This window comes from Rhizoctonia solani, chromosome 15 (assembly GCF_016906535.1).
Source record: "Rhizoctonia solani chromosome 15, complete sequence".
Classification (NCBI taxonomy): Eukaryota; Fungi; Basidiomycota; class Agaricomycetes; order Cantharellales; family Ceratobasidiaceae; genus Rhizoctonia; species Rhizoctonia solani.
Genome location: NC_057384.1, coordinates 559,520 through 579,575, shown reverse-complemented (window position 1 = coordinate 579,575; position 20,056 = coordinate 559,520). Strand labels below are relative to the sequence as shown.

At 48.1% G+C, this 20,056-nt stretch overlaps 6 protein-coding genes across 6 annotated transcripts; 4 read left to right on the top strand and 2 right to left on the bottom strand.

The window, feature by feature from the left end:
- Positions 1-638: 638 nt before the first annotated feature.
- RhiXN_11998 (Retrotransposable element Tf2 protein) lies at positions 639-1,791 on the bottom strand (the record flags this gene model as incomplete). The annotated part of the gene is made up of 3 exons (XM_043331813.1): positions 639-913; positions 974-1,714; positions 1,773-1,791. The coding sequence occupies 3 exons, from the start codon at positions 1,789-1,791 to the stop codon at positions 639-641; spliced, it is 1,035 nt and encodes a 344-aa protein (XP_043186574.1).
- Positions 1,792-1,982: 191 nt separating this feature from the next.
- Positions 1,983-3,797, bottom strand: RhiXN_11997 (Retrotransposable element Tf2 protein; the record flags this gene model as incomplete). The annotated part of the gene is made up of 1 exon (XM_043331812.1): positions 1,983-3,797. The coding sequence occupies one exon, from the start codon at positions 3,795-3,797 to the stop codon at positions 1,983-1,985; it is 1,815 nt and encodes a 604-aa protein (XP_043186573.1).
- Positions 3,798-6,140: 2,343 nt separating this feature from the next.
- On the top strand, positions 6,141-6,890 carry RhiXN_11996 (uncharacterized protein; the record flags this gene model as incomplete). Its single annotated transcript, XM_043331811.1, has 1 exon — positions 6,141-6,890. The coding sequence occupies one exon, from the start codon at positions 6,141-6,143 to the stop codon at positions 6,888-6,890; it is 750 nt and encodes a 249-aa protein (XP_043186572.1).
- A 585-nt stretch (positions 6,891-7,475) lies between these two features.
- Positions 7,476-10,952, top strand: RhiXN_11995 (Retrotransposon gag protein; the record flags this gene model as incomplete). The annotated part of the gene is made up of 3 exons (XM_043331810.1): positions 7,476-7,868; positions 7,922-8,671; positions 9,555-10,952. The coding sequence occupies 3 exons, from the start codon at positions 7,476-7,478 to the stop codon at positions 10,950-10,952; spliced, it is 2,541 nt and encodes an 846-aa protein (XP_043186571.1).
- Positions 10,953-11,065: 113 nt separating this feature from the next.
- RhiXN_11994 (Retrotransposable element Tf2 protein) lies at positions 11,066-14,362 on the top strand (the record flags this gene model as incomplete). The annotated part of the gene is made up of 1 exon (XM_043331809.1): positions 11,066-14,362. The coding sequence occupies one exon, from the start codon at positions 11,066-11,068 to the stop codon at positions 14,360-14,362; it is 3,297 nt and encodes a 1,098-aa protein (XP_043186570.1).
- A 644-nt stretch (positions 14,363-15,006) lies between these two features.
- RhiXN_11993 (Retrotransposable element Tf2 protein) lies at positions 15,007-17,574 on the top strand (the record flags this gene model as incomplete). The annotated part of the gene is made up of 2 exons (XM_043331808.1): positions 15,007-16,259; positions 16,317-17,574. 2 exons carry the CDS (start codon positions 15,007-15,009, stop codon positions 17,572-17,574), a joined length of 2,511 nt encoding a protein of 836 aa, XP_043186569.1.
- Positions 17,575-20,056: the final 2,482 nt, after the last annotated feature.

Sequence of the window (20,056 nt, the reverse complement as noted above, 5' to 3'; positions counted from 1 at the left end):
TCTTAGGAAGCACAGTCCTAAGCAAGTCATACTCATACTCTGACTAGGTGAATGACTCAGTTGTCAGAGTGTCGTACACCACTGTAAGGTGGGTACTCGCTAGTGGGGGGCGCTTAAGGCCGTAACTACTACAGACACTGCTTGTAATCTACTTATCTAAGGCTATCTAATACCGCTTAAGGCGGTTTACTACTAACTACTGATGGCGGTGGGGCCTGAGGCCTGGAGGTGTGGTAGGTCAAGTAAAGGGGTGAGTGTTACTGTTACTACTGGGGGCCGGCTACTTAGCTGGCTGGCTACCTTCTCTAGTGAATAAGAGACAAGGTAAAATCAACTTGGTGTTTCCAAGCAATTTCCCTGCGGTATATATAGACAATGCACACTATCTACATGGTCTGTGCGCATGAGAAAAGAAGTACAAATGACAAATGAGAAGCGTGCTGCAGACTGTGCAGAAGCGTGAATTTCTCCTAAGCGCCCTTGGCACGGCATCTCGGCGCGGCATCTCGGCATAATAGGCGCCGAGATCACGTGATCAGAAAACATAAGATAACGAGTTCGTAAAAAATAGTAAAAATAAGAGAAAAATGAGGCGAATCCAATGGTATATTTTGGGAGATTGTAACATTGCCCCCCCCTTAAAGGCTCTTGGCGGCGTCACAAGCCTTTCTGAGTCTAGCTTGGTTGAAGCGTTTGATCTCTTCCTGGCTGTGTTCCAACAGTTCCTCCGGTTCCCAAGAGTTGTCTTCTGGTCCGTAACCCTTCCATTTTATTAGGTAGAACCACTTCCCTTGCTGTCTTTTTGAATCAATAATCTGCTCAACTTTGTATTCTTCCTCTCCTTCAATTGTTTCAGGGGGAGGTTGTTCCGGGAATGGTTGGCTTGGAGATTTGTGAGATTTTGAAAGTAGCCCTACGTAAAAGACGTCATGGATTTTCAAGGTTTCAGGGAGTTTCAGTCAATAGGCGTGACTCGAGATCTTCTCCGTGATTTCAAAGGGACCCAGGCGTTTGGGGTCTAGTTTGTTGGAGTTGGTCCTGAGCTCCACGTTTTTTCCGTCCAACCAGACTTTTTCCCCAATTGCATATGTGGGTATTGTTCCTCTTTCCCTGGTCATCCTTTCTTTGCTCATTCTTAGGGCCGCTTTGGCTTCTTTCCATTCTTGGGCCAAGGTATTTGCCACTTGATCTGCTTCAGGCACATTAGATGGGACGTTGGATGGGTTCATCACCGGGTTTCTTCCGTATATTAGTTCAAAAGGTGTTTTCCCAGTAGCTGCATGTCTGGCGTTGTTATATGCGTACTCAGCCAAGGGTAACCAAGTGGCCCAGTCCAAGTGATCGGCGGCTACATAGGATTGGAGGTAGAACTCAATGAACTGGTTCACCCTCTCTGTTTGTCCGTCTGATTCCGGGTGATACGCAGAGGAGAATGCCGGTTTGACTCCAAGCCGTTGGTAGAGGGCTCTTAAAAATTTCCCTGTGAAAGTGGTTCCGCAGTCCGAGATAGTTTTGACTGGTAACCCGTGTAGTTTCCATACGTGGGTGATGAACAGATCTGCAAGGCCTTTGGCAGTTACTTTTTTGGAAGTAGGGATGAAGTGCCCAAACTTGGAGAATGAGTCAATTACCACTAAGATGGCATCGTGGCCCTGTGACTTGGGAAAGCCCGTGATGAAATCATACAAGATGGTGTGGAACGGGAACGGGGGAACTTCCAAGGGTTTAAGAGCAATGACTGGTGCGTGAGCCCTTTGGTTGGCTTGGCATACCGGGCAACATTCTACCCATTCCTTAGCCAAGGATTTCATCCCAGGCCACCAATAATTCCGACTTATGAGTTCCAAGGTTTGCTGCTGTCCTGGGTGTCCTGCTAATGGCAAGTCATGGAATTCCCTTAGTAGACGCTCTTTGAGAGGTTCTGAGTCTGGTACAACTAGTTTGCCACGGTACCATAGCAGGTCTTCTTCCCAATCATAATCTCAATAGGCCTTTTGAATGGATGGTGGCGCATTGTTGGCGTCCTCTGTTAGGAACTGAATGATTGGTTCTAAGGAGGGATCCTCTCTTAACTTGGAGCGTATTTCTGTGACAATTTCCAGCTCTTCTTCTGACGTATTGGCAAAAACTTCTGCCGGGAGCATAATTTCTGGTTCAGAGGGGAGGTCAACATAGTCTGAACGTCTGGACAATGCATCTGGTTTCCCCGACTGTTTCCCTGGTTGGTAGTGGATTTCAAAGTTGTAGTCACTCAGGAATATGCGCCACCTGGCGTGCCTGCGGTTGAAAGTCCTAGCTTGCATCCAATATTCCAGGTTTCTATGATCTGTGAAAACTTGGATTGGTCTGTCCGTTGCCTCTAGGAAAATTTGCCATTCCTCTAATGCCTTGATAATTGCCAGAAGCTCTTTGTCATGGGTGTTGTAATTTGCTTCAGCTCCCAAGAAGGATTTTGACATGTAGGCAATGGGATGCAACCAATTATCTGGGCCTTGTTGACTGAGTATGGCTCCCATGGCTACTCCCGATGCGTCCGTTTTGAGGTAGTAAGGGAGGTCCGGATTTGAATGAATGAGGACGGGCAACCGGGTAACAAGGGACTTCAATTCCTGGAACGCTACTTCCTCTAGGTTACCCCATGACCAAGGGGTTTCCTTTTTGGTGAGGTTATGGAGGGGGCGTGCAACCAAACTGAAATTGGGGATGAAACGTCTGAGGTAATTCACGAATCCTAGGAAGGCCTGGACCTGTTTAACCGTTCTGGGAGTGGGCCAAGAGGTGACAGCCTCGATCTTCTTTTGGTCCATTGAGAATCCATCCGGGGAGATGACGATACCAAGGTAATCTACGGTGGTCACGTGGAAGTGGCATTTTGACAACTTGCAGAACAGTTGGTTCTTCATAAGACGGGATAGTACCTCTCTGACATGGGCTGGATGATCTTCTGGTTTCTCCAAGAAGATGAGGATGTCGTCTAGGTAAATTACCACGGTTACATCAATCAGGTCCCTGAATAGGTCGTTCATAAAATGTTGAAACGCTGCAGGGGCATTGGTGAGGCCAAATGGCATGACTAGATATTCAAAGAGGCCGTATTTGGTTCTAAAGGCCGTCTTCCATTCATCTCCTTCCTTGATGCGTACGTTGTTATAACCCCAACGTAAGTCCAACTTGGTAAAGATCTTAGCATGCCTGAGTTTTGCCATGAGGTCATCCTGTCTTGGTAGGGGATAGACGTTTTTGTGGGTCACCTCGTTCAACTTCCTATAATCAACAACCAGTCTGAGGGAGCCATCTGCCTTTTTTACAAACATGACCGGGGCGCCTGCTGAGGAGGTACTAGGGCGAATCTTGCCCATTGCCAGCTCCTTGTCAATATGTTGTTTTAGCGCCTTGGATTCTGCATTGGTCATGCCGTAAATAGGTCCGGGTGAGAGTTTGGCGTTGGGAAGTAGGTCGATGGCAATGTCATACTCCCTGTGGGGGGGAAGGACCTTAAATTCCTCTTTGCCGAATACTCTGGAGAATTCATGGTACTCCGTGGGTAGGTCTGCTAATGGATCAGGGTCTGCTTCTTCTTCAGAGGCTATCTGGACTTGGTCGGGGAAGGTGACAGTGCCTAGGTTCCAGTCTATAAGGGGTGACTCCTGAGTGAGCCATGTCATGCCAAGTATGGCGGGTGTGGTCCCAATGGGGCAGACTAAGAAGGGGATGGAGTGTATATGGCCATTGGCCAAAACCGTGAGGTGAACCTGGTGCCAGATGCGACCAGTCTGAGAAATTGTACCATCTAACATTCTCACAACTCGTGGATTTTTGAGTTGGGTTTTTGGGATTTTCAATTTTTCGACTACGGAGGGTGAGATAAAGTTTGATGTGGCTCCGGAGTCTATTAAGGTTTTAATAGGGGCCGTTGGGAAATTTTGCGCTATTAGGTTGATGTATAGAAGTGGGCGTTAAACCTTTGCGTCAAGCACCTAGCGTTGGATAGTCCCTACAACAAATCAACAGATCTGGCGATTGTGATATGAGCGGGTTTTCTACAAGTGGGTGTTTCAGCTGACTAAGGTTGCTAACTACTGTGTTCCGGCAAAACACATGGTATGCGGGGGATTAGGATCCGTCTGCCTTATAGCAATTTGGTACTACGTGGGGGTGGGGGATTTTTGATTATTATATCCCGCAAAGTGGCCCCGATCACGTGATTTCCCTTGTGCTAGTACAGGGGACCTTCTCCTTGTTGATCAAAGCCTACAGCAAGTCGATTTTACAATGTTGTACACCACTGTAAGGTGGGTACTTGCTAGTGGGGGGCGCTTAAGGCCGTAACTTGTTATGGAATGACTAATTTAGACATATGCGCCCCTAATTGCCAATAGTGAATAGTGCGAACTGGGGTAATCATACTTGCTCTATCCAAATATGGGCATGAATATTACTATATTTGGAAACTGGCGGTGCTACAAGACCTTTTATACTTTATTTCCTCATTGCGCTTGCATATATACACGTCTGATTATGCGAAGTGGTCATAATATTATTTCTATGATTTATAGCATTTTTTGTATCATGCATTTATATGTAGGAACGGTACTTATAGACCATAGAACAAGTGCAAGTAAGCATGCAAGCGCCGGCGCTTAGTAATTGCAAATAAGCGCCAAAGGTCGGCGGGGCGCGCCGACGCCGATATCTCGGCGGGAAATAGGCATATTAATATGCAGACAAATACCAATAGGTCGGAGGCTCCGGCATCTCACTTCTCAAAAAGGAATCGCCTGATTCTAAGCCAAATTGATGGAGATACTAACCATTTAAGTTTCTAGCTTTTTCTATGAGATCCTACCTTGCCTCAAGGTTATTTTTAGTATTCACACTAATGTAATTTAGTCATGTATGCTCTAGAACATTCTGTAAATAGCCTTGAGTCTATCCCACTAGGACTTATTGGGACTAATTGGTCTTTATGTATCAAATAGCTCAGACTGTACCTCTCATGTAACTTCCTCTTTTGTACATCATGTATATAGTTATTTGTTCTCCCTCTGGGGTATATAAACTGTTATAACCTCCTAACATATACCATTGGACTCGCACGATTTTTCTGATATTTTTAGTATTTTTTACGGACTTGATATCTTTTGTTTTTCAATCACGTGATCTCGGCGCTTATTATGCCGAGATGCCGCGCCGAGATGCCGTGCCAAGGGCGCTTAGGAGAAATCCACGCTTCTGCGCAGCCCGCAGCACGCTTCTCATTTGTCTTAGTTACTTCTTTCTCTCACACGCACAGACCATGTAGATAGTATGTTTTGTCTATATATACAGCAGGGAAATCGCTTGGAGACACCAAGTCGATTTTACCTTGTCTCATATCATTGAGGAGGAACATCCCCAGCCAGCTAAGTAGCCGGCCCCATAGTAGTTCCGAAGTTAACCCCACTTATTGCGCTCACCACACCTCCCGGGCTAAGCCCCCTCCGCCAGTAGATAGTAGATAGTTGCCTTACGCAACCAGTAGTATAGCCTTAGATACAGTAGATTAGATAAGCAGTGTTGTAGTAGTTACGGCCTTAAGCGCCCGCCACTAGCAAGTACCCACATTACAGTGGTGTACGACATTGTAAAATCGACTTGTTGTAGGCTTGTTCGATAAGGAGAGGACCCTCTGTACTAGCACAAGGGAAAACACGTGATCTGGGCCACCTTGCGGGGTAGAATAATCAAAAACCCCCCACCCACACGTAGTACCAAATTGCTATAAGGCAGACGGGCTCTAATCCCCCGCATACCACGTGTTTCGCCGGAACACAGTAGTTAGCGACCTTAGTCAGCTGAAACACCCGCTTGTAGAAAACCCGCTCATATCACGATTGCCAGATCTGTTGATTTGTTGTAGGGACTATCCAACGCTAGGTGCTTGACGCAAAGGTTTAGCGTCCACATACTACACAAAAACCGCTCATAAGTCCTGATATAGGCACTATTTCCCCCACGCCGTTTTCACCATTCCCTCCACACGCTCTGGAGTCCCACACCCATATTCCCGTCCCTCTAGCCGCTCCTCTCGACGTTCCGTTCCAACCCATTCCCAACCACCCTCTCGCAGCACATCTCCCACTTTGCAAGACCTGCCAAGGATGGAACCAGAGCCGTCCATTGCTGCTCTCCTCGAGGCTATCACAGCCCTCACAGCCACAGTCGGGTCCCTCCAGGACCAAATCCGATCACAAGGCCAACAGCTCACTGAGCTTAAAGCCATATGCAAGGAGACCGCCGACCTACTCGGCGACAAGGACCAAGGAACCCAAGCTCAGCCTGGCCCATTGGCTGGGCCTGTCACTCCCCCCACTCATTCAGGGGGAGAAGCGCACACTCCAGGAACGGTTAGGCCTGGACTCAAGGCCCCCTTCCGCCCATCAAGAGGAACGGGCTTTGACTCAGAGGAGGAGGAAGAACCCAGGCAAGCCCCCAAAAAAGAGCCTTGCGACACGCCTAAGCGGAGCCTCAGCTCCCTCACCCCCTTTGACTCAGGGTCCAGCGTAAAGCGGCCTAAAATGGAGCTCCCAGAACCATATAAGGGAGACTCTAGGGGACGAAAGGCAACCCAGTGGTTAGATCGCATGCTGCTGTGGGTCGCTCTTCATCGAGACCAATTCGATGAAGAAGAACAGATGGTCGTGTGGATTCTCTATCACATGACCGACAAGGCTGCCGATTGGGCTCTTCCCATTATTGGGACTATTATCAAGGGCAAGGGAAATCCCCCCACTACCATCCCGGCCTTAACGGCCAAATTCAAAGAGGCATTTGCGGACCCCGACGCCAAGAGGGCGGCCGCCAGGAAAATTGCCGCGCTAACTCAGTCCACGACCACGGCTGTGTTGTGAGCCACTGTAAGGTGGTCACACACTAGTGGGTATGGGCGCTTAAGGCCGTATCTAGTACAAAACACTGCTGACTAATCTACTAAGTAAGGCTATGCTACTACCGCTTAAGGCGGTCTACTGTCTATACTACTGCGAAGGGGCCTTAGGCCTGGGAGGTGTGGTAAGTTAAGTGTGGGGGTTGACTACTGATGACTAATGGGGCCGGCTACTTAGCTGGCTGGTTATTCCTCCTCAATGAGTATGAGACGAGGTAAAATCGACTTGGGGTCTCCAAGCAATTTTCCTCTTGTATTTATACACAAGAGAACTATCTACAGGTGGTCAAAGCTCGTGAGAAAAGAAGTACAGATATGAAAAAGGAAGCGTGCTGCGGGCTGCGCAGAAGCGTGGATTTCTCCTAAGCGCCCTTGGCACGGCATCTCGGCGCGGCATCTCGGCATAATAAGCGCCGAGATCACGTGATCGAAAAAGTAAAGATATGGAGTTCGTAAAAAATGCTAAAAATAACAGAAAAATCATGCGAATCTAATGGTATAATTCAGGAGGTTGTAACAGGCTGAGTATGTAACCGAGTTCCGTAACCTTATGGCGGAACTTGATTGGAACACTGAGGCCTTCATTGCCCAGTTCACGCGCGGCCTTCACTGGAAGGTAAAGGAACTCCTGTCCACCAAGGACAATATCCCAGACGATGATCTCGAGGCCATATTCGCCGCCTCAATCAAAATTGATAATATCCGTCGGGAAAATGAGGAGAACCGACCTAAGAAAACCCCCGCCAAGTCCCCGGCTACCGTAGCCACCACTTCCACCACCACCACTCAACGGGTCCGACTAACAGAGGACCCTAATTACGTAACACCGGAAGAAAGGGATCGCCGCCGCGCGTCTGGCCTTTGTGTCAAGTGCGGTCAAAAGGGGCATGGTATCAAACAGTGCCCCAATGGCTGGAAGGCCACAGTCAAAGAGGTGGCTAAGGTTGCCGAGGAATCAGAATCGGGAAAAGATTGAAGTCAAGGACTGCTGCCAAGCCCCCGACTCAGAAAAAGGACATTGTAGATACTTGCGTAGAATTTGTTTCTGTTGGACTCGACTCTAATAAAAAACCGCTATTATTCATCAATCTACACGTCCAAAATTCCCAGGCAGAACCCATTAAAACCCTCATAGACTCCGGCGCTACCTCCAACTTCATATCCCCGAGCTTAGTAGAAAAACTCAAAATCCCAAAAACCCAACTCAAAAATCCACAAGTTGTGAGAATGTTAGATGGTACAATCTCCCAGACTGGTCGCATATGGCACCAGGTTCATCTCACGGTTTTGGCCAATGGCCACACCCACTCCATCCCATTTCTTGTTTGCCCCATTGGCAACACCCCGGCAATCCTAGGCATGACTTGGTTAACGGCAGAAGCTCCTCTCATCGATTGGCAACAGGGACTAGTCACATTCCCTGAACAGATTCAGATTGCCTCAGAGGAGGAAGCAGACCCAACCCCTTTAGCGGATCTCCCCCCACAGTACCACAAGTTTGCTAAAGTCTTTGGTGAAGAAGAGTTCAAGGTCCTCCCGCCACATAGGGAGTATGACATATCTATTGACCTTGTCTCGGACGCCAAACTATCTCCAGGACCAATATACGGCATGACTGACGCAGAATCCAAGGCACTAAAGCAACACATAGACGAAGAATTGGCAACAGGAAAGATCCGTCCTAGTACCTCTTCTGCCGGCGCCCCCGTCATGTTTGTCAAGAAGGCAGACGGATCTCTTAGATTGGTAGTTGTTACAACCTCCTTGAATATACCATTAGATTTGCCTGATTTTTCTGATATTTCTACTATTTTTTACGAACTCTTTATCTTTTGTTTTTCGATCACGTGATCTCGGCGCTTATTATGCCGAGATGCCGCGCCGAGATGCCGTGCCAAGGGCGCTTAGGAGAAACCCACGCTTCTACGCAGTCCGCAGCATACTTCCTTTTTCCAATATGTACTTCTTTTCTCACGCGCACAGACCATGTAGATAGCGCACTTACGTCTATATATACAGCAGGAAATCACTTGGAGACCCCAAGTCGATTTTACCTCGTCTCATATTCATTGAGGAGGGATAACCAGCCAGCTAAGTAGCCGGCCCCATTAGTCATCAGTAGTCAACCCCCATATTTAACCTACCACACCTCCCAGGCCTAAGGCCCCTTCGCAGTAGTATAGATAGTAGACCGCCTTAAGCGGTAGTAGCATAGCCTTACTTAGTAGATTAGTCAGCAGTGTTTTGTACTAGATACGGCCCTAAGCGCCCATACCCACTAGTGTGTGACCACCTTACAGTGGCTCACAACATTGTAAAATCGACTTGTGTAGGCTTTGATCGACAACGAGAAGGCTCCCAGTACTAGCACAAGGGAAAAAACCGTGATCGGGGCTACCTTGCGGAGTATAATAATCAAAAACTCCCCACCCCCACGTAGTACCAAATTGCTATAAGGCTGACGAGTCCTGATCGCCCGCATACCACGTGTTTTGCCGGAACACAGCAGATAGCGACCTTAGACAGCTGATTCACCCGCTTGCTAAAAACCCGCTCATATCATGATTGCCAGATCTGTTGATTTGTTGTAGGGATAGTCCAACGCTAGGTGTCTGACGCAAAGGTTTAGCGTTCACACTCTGCACAAAAACCGCTCATAAGTCCTGTATCAGGCACCTACTTCCCCCACGCCGTCTTAAACATTCCATCCACACGCTCTGGCGTCCCCCATCCATACTCCCGCCCCTCTAGCCGCTCTTCCCGTCGTTCCGTTCCAACCCAGTCCCAACTGCCCTCTCGCAGCGCATCTCCCACTTCGCGAGACTTGCCAGGGATGGAACCGGAGCCGTCCATTGCCGCTCTCCTCAAGGCTGTCACAGCCCTCACAGCCACAGTTGGGTCCCTCCAGGACCAAATCAGATCGCAAGGCCAACAGCTCACTGAGCTCAAGGCCATATGCAAGGAAACCGCGGACCTCCTCGGAGACAAGGACCAAGGAGGAACCACCCAAGCCCAAACACAGCCTGGCCCATTGACTGGGCCTATCACCCCTCCTTCCCACACAGGAGGACAAACCAACACTCCAAGAACGGCTAGGCCTGGCCTCCGGGATCCTTTCCGACCCACCAGGGGTACGACTGGGTACGACTCCGAGGAAGAGCAACCAAGGAGGATTAAAGAAGAGCCTTGCGGAGCGCTTAGGGATCTGAGGACCCTTACCCCTTTCAGCTCGGGTTCGGACACCAAACGTCCAAAAATGGAACTACCAGACCCATTCAAAGGGGACATTCGAGGGCGGAAAGCTGTGCAATGGCTGGATCGCATGCTGTTATGGGGGGCCCTCCATAGGGATCAATTTGAAGAAGATGAGCAGCTGATCGTCTGGATCCTCTACCACATGGAGGACAAAGCTGCCGATTGGGCCCTCCCTCTCATTGGGAACATCCTCAAGGGCGAAACCACAGCCCCCACCACTATCCCGGCTATGACAGCCAAATTCAAGGAAGCTTTTGCCGATCCTGACGCCAAGCGTGCCGCCGCCAGAAAAATTGCGGTTCTCTCCCAATCAACAACCACCTCCGAGTACGTCACGGAGTTCCGCAACCTCATGGCGGAATTAGACTGGAACGAGGAAGCCTACATTGCGCAGTTTACGCAAGGGCTCCACTGGAAGGTCAAGGAACTGTTGTCTACCAAAGACAATATTCCAGACAAACTCGAAGCCATCTTTGCGGCTTCTATAAAAATTGATAACACTCGCCGCAAAAATGAAGAGAACCGCCCAAAGAAGGCACCCGCTAAGTCCCCGGTCACCGCGACCACTTCCACCTCTACCACCACCACTAGGGTCCGCCTATCCGAGGACCCAAACTATGTCACCCCGGAAGAGCAGGATCGCCGCCGCGCGTCTGGACTCTGTGTCAAGTGCGGCCAAAAGGGACACGGGATCAAACAATGCCCCAATGGCTGGAAGGCAACCCCCAAGGAAACAGCCAAGGTGGCTCAGGACGAGTCGGAAAAAGAGTGAGGCCAAGGATTACCGTCAAACCCTTGGTCTCCAATTTAGAATCACCTGTATCTATGTCTGAGTTTGTAAATATTGCTATGGACTCGAATAAAAAACCCCTCCTCTTTCTAGACATGATACTACGTGATTTTCCGACGGAACCTATAAAAACCCTGGTGGACTCAGGAGCCACTTCCAATTTCATATCCCCCTCCTTAGTAGAAAAACTCAAAATACCAAAAACCCAACTCGAAAATCCACGAGTTGTGAGGATGCTAGATGGTACAATATCCCAGACTGGTCGCATATGGCACCAGGTTCAACTCGCGGTCTCGGCCAATGGCCATCCACATACCATTCCTTTCCTAGTCTGCCCCATTGGAAATACCCTGGCAATACTTGGCATGACATGGCTAACTCAGGAGTCGCCCCTTATAGACTGGTCCCTCGGCACTGTTACATTCCCAGACCAAGTACAGATAGCATCAGAGGAAGAAGCAGACCCCAACACCCTGGCAGACCTCCCAGAACAATACCACGAGTTTGCCAAAGTCTTCGGCAAGGAAGAATTCAAGGTCCTCCCTCCACATAGGGAGTATGACATTGCTATAGACCTTATCCCAGACGCCAAGCTAACCCCAGGTCCTATATACGGAATGACAGATGCAGAATCCAAGGCCTTGAAACAGCACATCAATGAAGAACTGGCCACAGGCAAAATTCGTCCCAGTACTTCGTCAGCAGGCGCCCCGGTAATGTTCGTCAAAAAGGCAGATGGATCCCTCAGACTGGTAGTCGACTATAGGAAACTAAATGACGTCACCCACAAGAACGTTTACCCTCTACCCAGGCAAGATGATCTAATGGCGAAGCTCCGAAATGCTAAGCTTTTCACCAAATTGGATTTACGATGGGGTTACAATAACGTACGCATCAAGGAAGGTGACGAATGGAAGACGGCCTTCAGAACCAAATACGGCCTATTTGAATATTTAGTAATGCCTTTTGGTCTCACCAACGCTCCAGCCGCCTTTCAGCATTTTATGAACGACCTATTTAGGGATCTCATTGATGTAACCGTGGTCATCTACTTGGACAACATCCTGATCTTTTCCGAGAAACCAGAGGAACACCCTGACCATGTCAGGGAAGTATTGTCAAGACTCATGGAAAACCAGCTATTCTGTAAACTGTCCAAATGCTACTTTCACGTCACCACAGTGGACTATTTGGGAATTGTCATCTCCCCCGCAGGATTCTCCATGGATCAAAAGAAGATTGAGGCCGTTACCTCCTGGCCTACGCCCAAAACAGTCAAGCAGGTCCAGGCTTTCCTAGGTTTTGTCAACTATCTTAGACGCTTTATCCCCAACTTCAGCTCAGTTGCACGCCCTCTCCACAACCTCACCAAGAAGGAAACCCCTTGGTCATGGGGCACTTCTGAAGAAGCGGCGTTCCAGGAACTGAAAGCCTTGGTCACAAAATCCCCGGTCTTAATCCATTCCAATCCCGAGCTGCCCTACTACCTAGAAACCAACGCATCAGGAGTCGCCATGGGAGCCATTCTAAGTCAAAGAGGTACCGATAACCGATTGCATCCCATTGCCTATATGTCCAAGTCGTTCTCAGGGGCAGAAGCAAACTACGATACCCACGACAAGGAGCTCCTGGCCATCATCAAGGCCCTGGAGGAATGGCGTATATTCTTAGAGGCTACGGACAAACCAGTCCAGGTATTCACAGATCACCGCAACCTTGAATACTGGATGCAGGCACGGACCTTCAATCGCAGACACGCGCGATGGCGTATCTTCCTGAGTGACTTCAATTTCGAAATCCACTATTGCCCAGGAAAGCAGTCGGGTAAACCAGATGCCTTATCTAGACGAGCGGATTACATTGATATGGCCCCAGAACCGGAAGTCATGTTGCCAGCAGAGGTCTTTGCCAACACGTCAGAAGAAGAACTTGAAATAGTCACTGAAGTACGCGCCAAACTAAGGGAAGACCCCTCCCTTGAGCCGATCATACAGTTCTTGACAGAAGATGCGGACAATGCACCTCCGTCTATTTGGAAAGCCTATCAAGACTATGACTGGGAGGAAGATCTATTATGGTACCGCGGAAAAGTGGTTGTCCCAGACTCGGAACCTCTCAAGGAACGGATATTGAAGGAATACCATGACTCTCCGCTGGCAGGTCACCCAGGACAGCAGAGGACGCTTGAGCTTATCAGCAGAACGTATTGGTGGCCTGGAATGAAATCCTCAGCCAAGGAATGGGTCAAATGTTGCCCAACCTGCCAAGCTAATCGCCGCGCGCACGCCCCGGTCATCTCCCTGAAGCCCCTGGAAGTTCCCCCATTTCCCTTCCATACAATATCCTACGACTTCATTACGGGGTTCCCCAAGTCCAATGGTTACAATGCAATCCTAGTGGTAATTGACTCCTTCTCTAAGTTCGGCCACTTCATCCCAACCACAAAAAAGGTCACAGCCAAGGGACTAGCGGACTTGTTCATCACCCACGTTTGGAAATTACATGGACTACCGGTCAAAACAGTCTCAGACCGTGGAACAACGTTCACAGGGAAATTCCTAAGGGCACTGTACCAACGCCTCAGAATCAACCCGGCCTTTTCCTCAGCCTACCACCCGGAGTCGGACGGACAAACGGAAAGAGTGAACCAGTTCATTGAGTTCTATCTCAGATCCTACGTTGCAGCAGACCATTCAGATTGGGCTATCTGGCTACCGTTAGCGGAATATGCGTACAACAACGCTAGACACTCGGCTACTGGGAAAACCCCCTTCGAACTAGTCTATGGGCAAAATCCCGTCATGAATCCATCAAACGTCCAGGCAAACGTTCCAGAAGCAGACCTTGTGGCAGACACCCTAGCACGTGAATGGAAGGAAGCCGAAGCAGCTCTCAGAATGAGCAAGGAACAAATGACAAGGGATAAGGGAACAACTCCTGAATACTCAATCGGAGAAAAAGTCTGGTTAGATGGAAAAAACGTAGAATTGAGGACAAATTCCAACAAACTGGACCCTAAGCGTTTAGGCCCCTTTGAGGTAGTGGAGAAAGTATCCAGCCACGCGTACCGCCTCAACCTGCCGGAAACCCTCAAAATCCACGACGTATTCTACGTGGGATTATTATCCAAGGCATACATATCCCCAAGTCAACCATTTCCAGAAAGACCCCCTCCTGAAACAATAGAAGGGGAAGAGGAATATGAGGTGGAACAAATCATTGACTCCAAAAGACAACGAGGAAAATGGTTTTACCTAATCAAGTGGAAGGGGTATGGTCCGGAAGACAATTCCTGGGAACCGGAAGAACTCCTGGAACACAGCCAAGAGGAGATCCAACGATTCAACAAGTTGCGTCTGAAAAAGGCTCGTGACTCCGCCAAGAGCCTTTAAAGGGGGGGCAGTGTTACAACCTCCTTGAATATACCATTAGATTCGCCTGATTTTTCTGATATTTCTACTATTTTTTACGAACTCTTTATCTTTTGTTTTTCGATCACGTGATCTCGGCGCTTATTATGCCGAGATGCCGCGCCGAGATGCCGTGCCAAGGGCGCTTAGGAGAAACCCACGCTTCTACGCAGTCCGCAGCATACTTCCTTTTTCCAATATGTACTTCTTTTCTCACGCGCACAGACCATGTAGATAGCGCACTTACGTCTATATATACAGCAGGAAATCACTTGGAGACCCCAAGTCGATTTTACCTCGTCTCATATTCATTGAGGAGGGATAACCAGCCAGCTAAGTAGCCGGCCCCATTAGTCATCAGTAGTCAACCCCCATATTTAACCTACCACACCTCCCAGGCCTAAGGCCCCTTCGCAGTAGTATAGATAGTAGACCGCCTTAAGCGGTAGTAGCATAGCCTTACTTAGTAGATTAGTCAGCAGTGTTTTGTACTAGATACGGCCCTAAGCGCCCATACCCACTAGTGTGTGACCACCTTACAGTGGCTCACGACAGTAGTCAATTACAGGAAGTTGAACGAAGTTACCCATAAGAACGTGTATCCTTTACCAAGACAGGACGACCTCATGGCTAAACTCAGGCATGCCAAGATCTTCACTAAATTGGACTTACGCTGGGGCTACAATAACGTCAGGATCAAAGAAGGAGATGAGTGGAAGACAGCGTTTAGGACCAAATACGGGCTATTCGAATATCTGGTAATGCCGTTTGGCCTTACCAATGCCCCCGCTGCCTTCCAGCATTTCATGAACGACCTGTTCAGGGACCTCATCGACGTCACAGTGGTCATTTATTTGGACGACATACTGATCTTCTCCGAAAAACCTGAGGACCACCCTTCCCATGTCAGGGAAGTCCTCTCACGATTGATGAAGAACCAGTTGTTTTGCAAACTCTCAAAATGTCACTTCCATGTCACTACGGTCGATTACCTTGGAATCGTTATTTCCCCTTTGGGCTTCTCCATGGATCAGAAGAAGATTGAGGCGGTTACATCATGGCCCCAACCCAAAACAGTCAAACAGGTCCAGGCCTTTATAGGGTTTGTCAATTACCTCAGACGTTTTATTCCCAACTTCAGCACGGTCGCGCGTCCCTTACACAATCTCACCAAAAAGGAAACCCCCTGGTCATGGGGTAAAACGGAGGAAGACGCATTCCAGGAATTAAAGGCTCTTGTCACTAAATCTCCGGTTCTTATCCATTCCAATCCAGAACTCCCCTATTACCTGGAGACAGACGCCTCAGGGGTAGCCATGGGGGCCATTCTTAGTCAGCGGGGGTCAGATAACCGATTGCACCCAATCGCGTACATGTCTAAGTCATTCTCAGGGGCAGAAGGAAACTATGACACCCATGACAAAGAACTTCTGGCTATCATCAAAGCCCTGGAGGAATGGCGTATTTTCCTGGAAGCTACAGACAAGCCGGTTCAGGTCTTTACCGATCACCGCAACCTTGAGTACTGGATGCAGGCAAGGACATTCAATCGACGGCACGCTAGATGGCGCGTATTCCTGAGCGATTTCAATTTTGAAATACATTATCGCCCAGGAAAGCAATCAGGGAAGCCGGACGCCTTGTCCAGACAATCGGACTACGTTGACACCCCCCAAGAACCAGAAGTCATGCTACCATCAGAGGTCTTTGCAAATACATCAGAGGAAGAGCTGGAAATTGTTACAGAAGTACGCTCTAAACTAAGGGAAGACCCCTCCCTGGAGCCCATCATCCAATTCCTGACCAAAGACGCCGATAACGCCCCACCGTCAATAAGAAAGGCTTACAGAGATTACGATTGGGAAGAAGACCTCCTGTGGTATTGAGGAAAATTAGTGGTCCCTGACTCCGAGGTTCTGAAGGAGCGATTACTGAGGGAATTCCACAACTCCCCCCTAGCAGGTCACCCAGGCCAGCAAAGGACCCTGGAGCTCTTGAGCCGCAACTACTGGTGGCCGGGAATGAAGTCATCCGCCAAGGAATGGGTGGAATGCTGCCCCACTTGTCAAGCCAACCGTCGTGCCCACAACCCGGTCATAGCCCTAAAACCCTTAGAAGTTCCCCCCTTTCCATTTCACACCATCTCCTATGATTTCATTACGGGTTTTCCCAAGTCAGAAGGACATGATGCAATCCTGGTAGTTATTGATTCATTCTCCAAGTTAGGTCACTTCATCCCTACCTCGAAAAAAGTTTCAGCAAAGGGCTTGGCCGATCTCTTTGTCTCCCACATCTGGAAACTTCATGGGCTCCCTGTCAAAACTATATCAGATCGAGGGACTACATTCACAGGGAAATTCCTTAGGGCTCTCTACCAACGATTAGGGATTAAACCTTCCTTCTCCTCGGCCTATCACCCTGAATCAGACGGCCAGACGGAACGTGTCAACCAATTTATTGAGTTTTACCTAAGGTCTTATGTAGCAGCGGATCATTCAGATTGGGTTAAGTGGTTACCACTTGCGGAGTATGCCTATAACAACGCCAAGCACTCAGCTACTGGAAAAACCCCATTCGAATTGATTTATGGCAGAAACCCAATCATGAACCCGTCAAACATCCCTGCAAACGTCCCAGAAGCAGACCTCGTGGCAGATACCCTAGCCAGGGAATGGAAGGAAGCCGAAGCAGCCCTCAGAATGAGCAAGGAACGGATGACAAGGGATAAAGGAACAGTCCCGGAATATTTAATAGGGGAAAAAGTTTGGCTAGATGGGAAAAACGTAGAACTTAGGACAAATTCCAACAAGTTAGACCCCAAGCAACTAGGTCCCTTTGAGGTATTAGAGAAGGTATCCAGTCACGCGTACCGCCTCAAACTACCAGAAACCCTTAAAATCCACGACGTATTCTATGTGGGTTTGTTATCCAGGGTACACATATCCCCAAGTCAACCATTTCCAGAGAAACCCCCTCCTGAAACAATAGAAGGGGAAGAAGAGTATGAGGTGGAACAAATTATCGACTCCAAAAGACAACGGGGGAAATGGTTCTACCTAATCAAATGGAAGGGTTATGGCCCGGAAGACAATTCCTGGGAACCGGAAGAACTCCTAGAGCACAGCCAAGAGGAAATCCAACGATTTAACAAGTCACGACTGAAAAAGGCTCGTGACTCCGCCAAGAGCCTTTAAGGGGGGGCAATGTTATAACCTCCTAACATATACCATTGGACTCGCACGATTTTTCTGATATTTTTAGTATTTTTTACGGACTTGATATCTTTTGTTTTTCAATCACGTGATCTCGGCGCTTATTATGCCGAGATGCCGCGCCGAGATGCCGTGCCAAGGGCGCTTAGGAGAAATCCACGCTTCTGCGCAGCCCGCAGCACGCTTCTCATTTGTCTTAGTTACTTCTTTCTCTCACACGCACAGACCATGTAGATAGTATGTTTTGTCTATATATACAGCAGGGAAATCGCTTGGAGACACCAAGTCAATTTTACCTTGTCTCATATCATTGAGGAGGAACATCCCCAGCCAGCTAAGTAGCCGGCCCCATAGTAGTTCCAAAGTTAACCCCACTTATTGCGCTCACCACACCTCCCGGGCTAAGCCCCCTCCGCCAGTAGATAGTAGATAGTTGCCTTACGCAACCAGTAGTATAGCCTTAGATACAGTAGATTAGATAAGCAGTGTTGTAGTAGTTACGGCCTTAAGCGCCCGCCACTAGCAAGTACCCACATTACAGTGGTGTACGACCTAAACCCCCTGAGGGAGACCCTTTGAATACAACCTTCTTTTCATCCCATTCTTACCCCTTGTGTGAACTTGAAGATCTATTAGATCTTCTTTACTTAGTTTAGAGTGTCTTATTTCGCTTTCTTAGCCTCTTAAGCTCACTGAACTTAACCTGTAAGGTATCTTGGCGCATATAGCCTCTAGCAAGGTCCCAACAGATACTGGGTAGCTAGGAAAGGCTCTAGGGCGACCTTGAACCTCTTGAGTAAGTCAGTTGGGAGAGTTTAAGGCCTTGAGAGCGGCATATACACCTTAACTGAGTGCAATCTCAGTCAAATAAATTACTAACAAATCCAGATAAATTGTAGTAGGTAACTAAGACTCAATACTAACTTTCATACTATAGGTATAAGCATAACCAACCACCTGTATCTGCAGTAATCGCTTGATTACTTGTTAAGTGTAGGGATCACCCTGATTGCTAACCTAATTTACCCTTATATAGCTAGTCTATTGCCTTTTATATCCATAGATAACTTATCTATTAATCACTTTATTATATTTTGTACTTAATTACATAGTCCCTAAAACCCTACTCTATAACATAACTACTACAGACACTGCTTGTAATCTACTTATCTAAGGCTATCTAATACTGCTTAAGGCTGTTTACTACTAACTACTGATGGCGGTGGGGCCTGAGGCCTGGAGGTGTGGTAGGTCAAGTAAAGGGGTGAGTGTTACTGTTACTACTGGGGGCCGGCTACTTAGCTGGCTGGCTACCTTCTCTAGTGAATAAGAGACAAGGTAAAATCAACTTGGTGTTTCCAAGCAATTTCCCTGCGGTATATATAGACAATGCACACTATCTACATGGTCTGTGCGCGTGAGAAAAGAAGTACAAATGACAAATGAGAAGCGTGCTGCGGACTGTGCAGAAGCGTGAATTTCTCCTAAGCGCCCTTGGCACGGCATCTCGGCGCGGCATCTCGGCATAATAGGCGCCGAGATCACGTGATCAGAAAACATAAGATAACAAGTTCGTAAAAAAATAGTAAAAATAAGAGAAAAATGAGGCAAATCCGATGGTATATTTTGGGAGATTGTAACACAGAGCCAACAACTACCACAAGGTAAAGCCCAACAAGCTTTTGCCTAATATAGGACTTATCAGCTAGTGGGATCCAACAATGCTCAAGGCAATTGCCAGATAAGGGTTTGGACTAGACCAATATAGTAAAGTGCACTAATGCTATAAAGATAGCAGGGCAAGGAACCTTTGACAGGGACTGGTATGCTCTCAGGCAATACTCTTAATTGTATGTCTTAGGGTAGTAGATGTGGGATGGGGATAAGAGGTCAAGTTCTGAGTGTCCTAAACGTCTGAAAGGACGTCAGGGATGCAGGTGCTTGTGGCTGTGTGGAATACAAGTAAAAACCGCTTACAGCAGTGGTGTCTACCCTACAACATCTAGCTACTAACTAACAATGACCAAGGCCTTGTCCTAGACGTCTGTAAGGACGTCAAGGAGGTGGGCGCTTGCGGCCGGGTAAGACTAAGTAAGAACCGCTTAAGGCGGTGGGCAAGCTACCTACAACAACAACCAACTATACTACGGCAACCAAGCCTATAAGGGCAATGGCAAGCTAGCTAAGTACAACCAAGAAGTTGCTTAAGGCGACCTGAGACTAAGTAACTAAGTAATTACTGGACCTAAGGTCCTTGTACAATGGGTAGATGCAACAAGAGGTAATCAACCTGGGTGTTACCATGGTTGGTTGGCCTCCTTATATATTACAGGAGAGAACTAATTACAAATACAAGATATGCAATACCATAACCAATAAGAACCCCAATCCGCAGTTGGCCTTACTCATGCATACGTGTCACTGACGTGTCATAGTGATGTCATCAGGTGGAGGTGGCTACGTA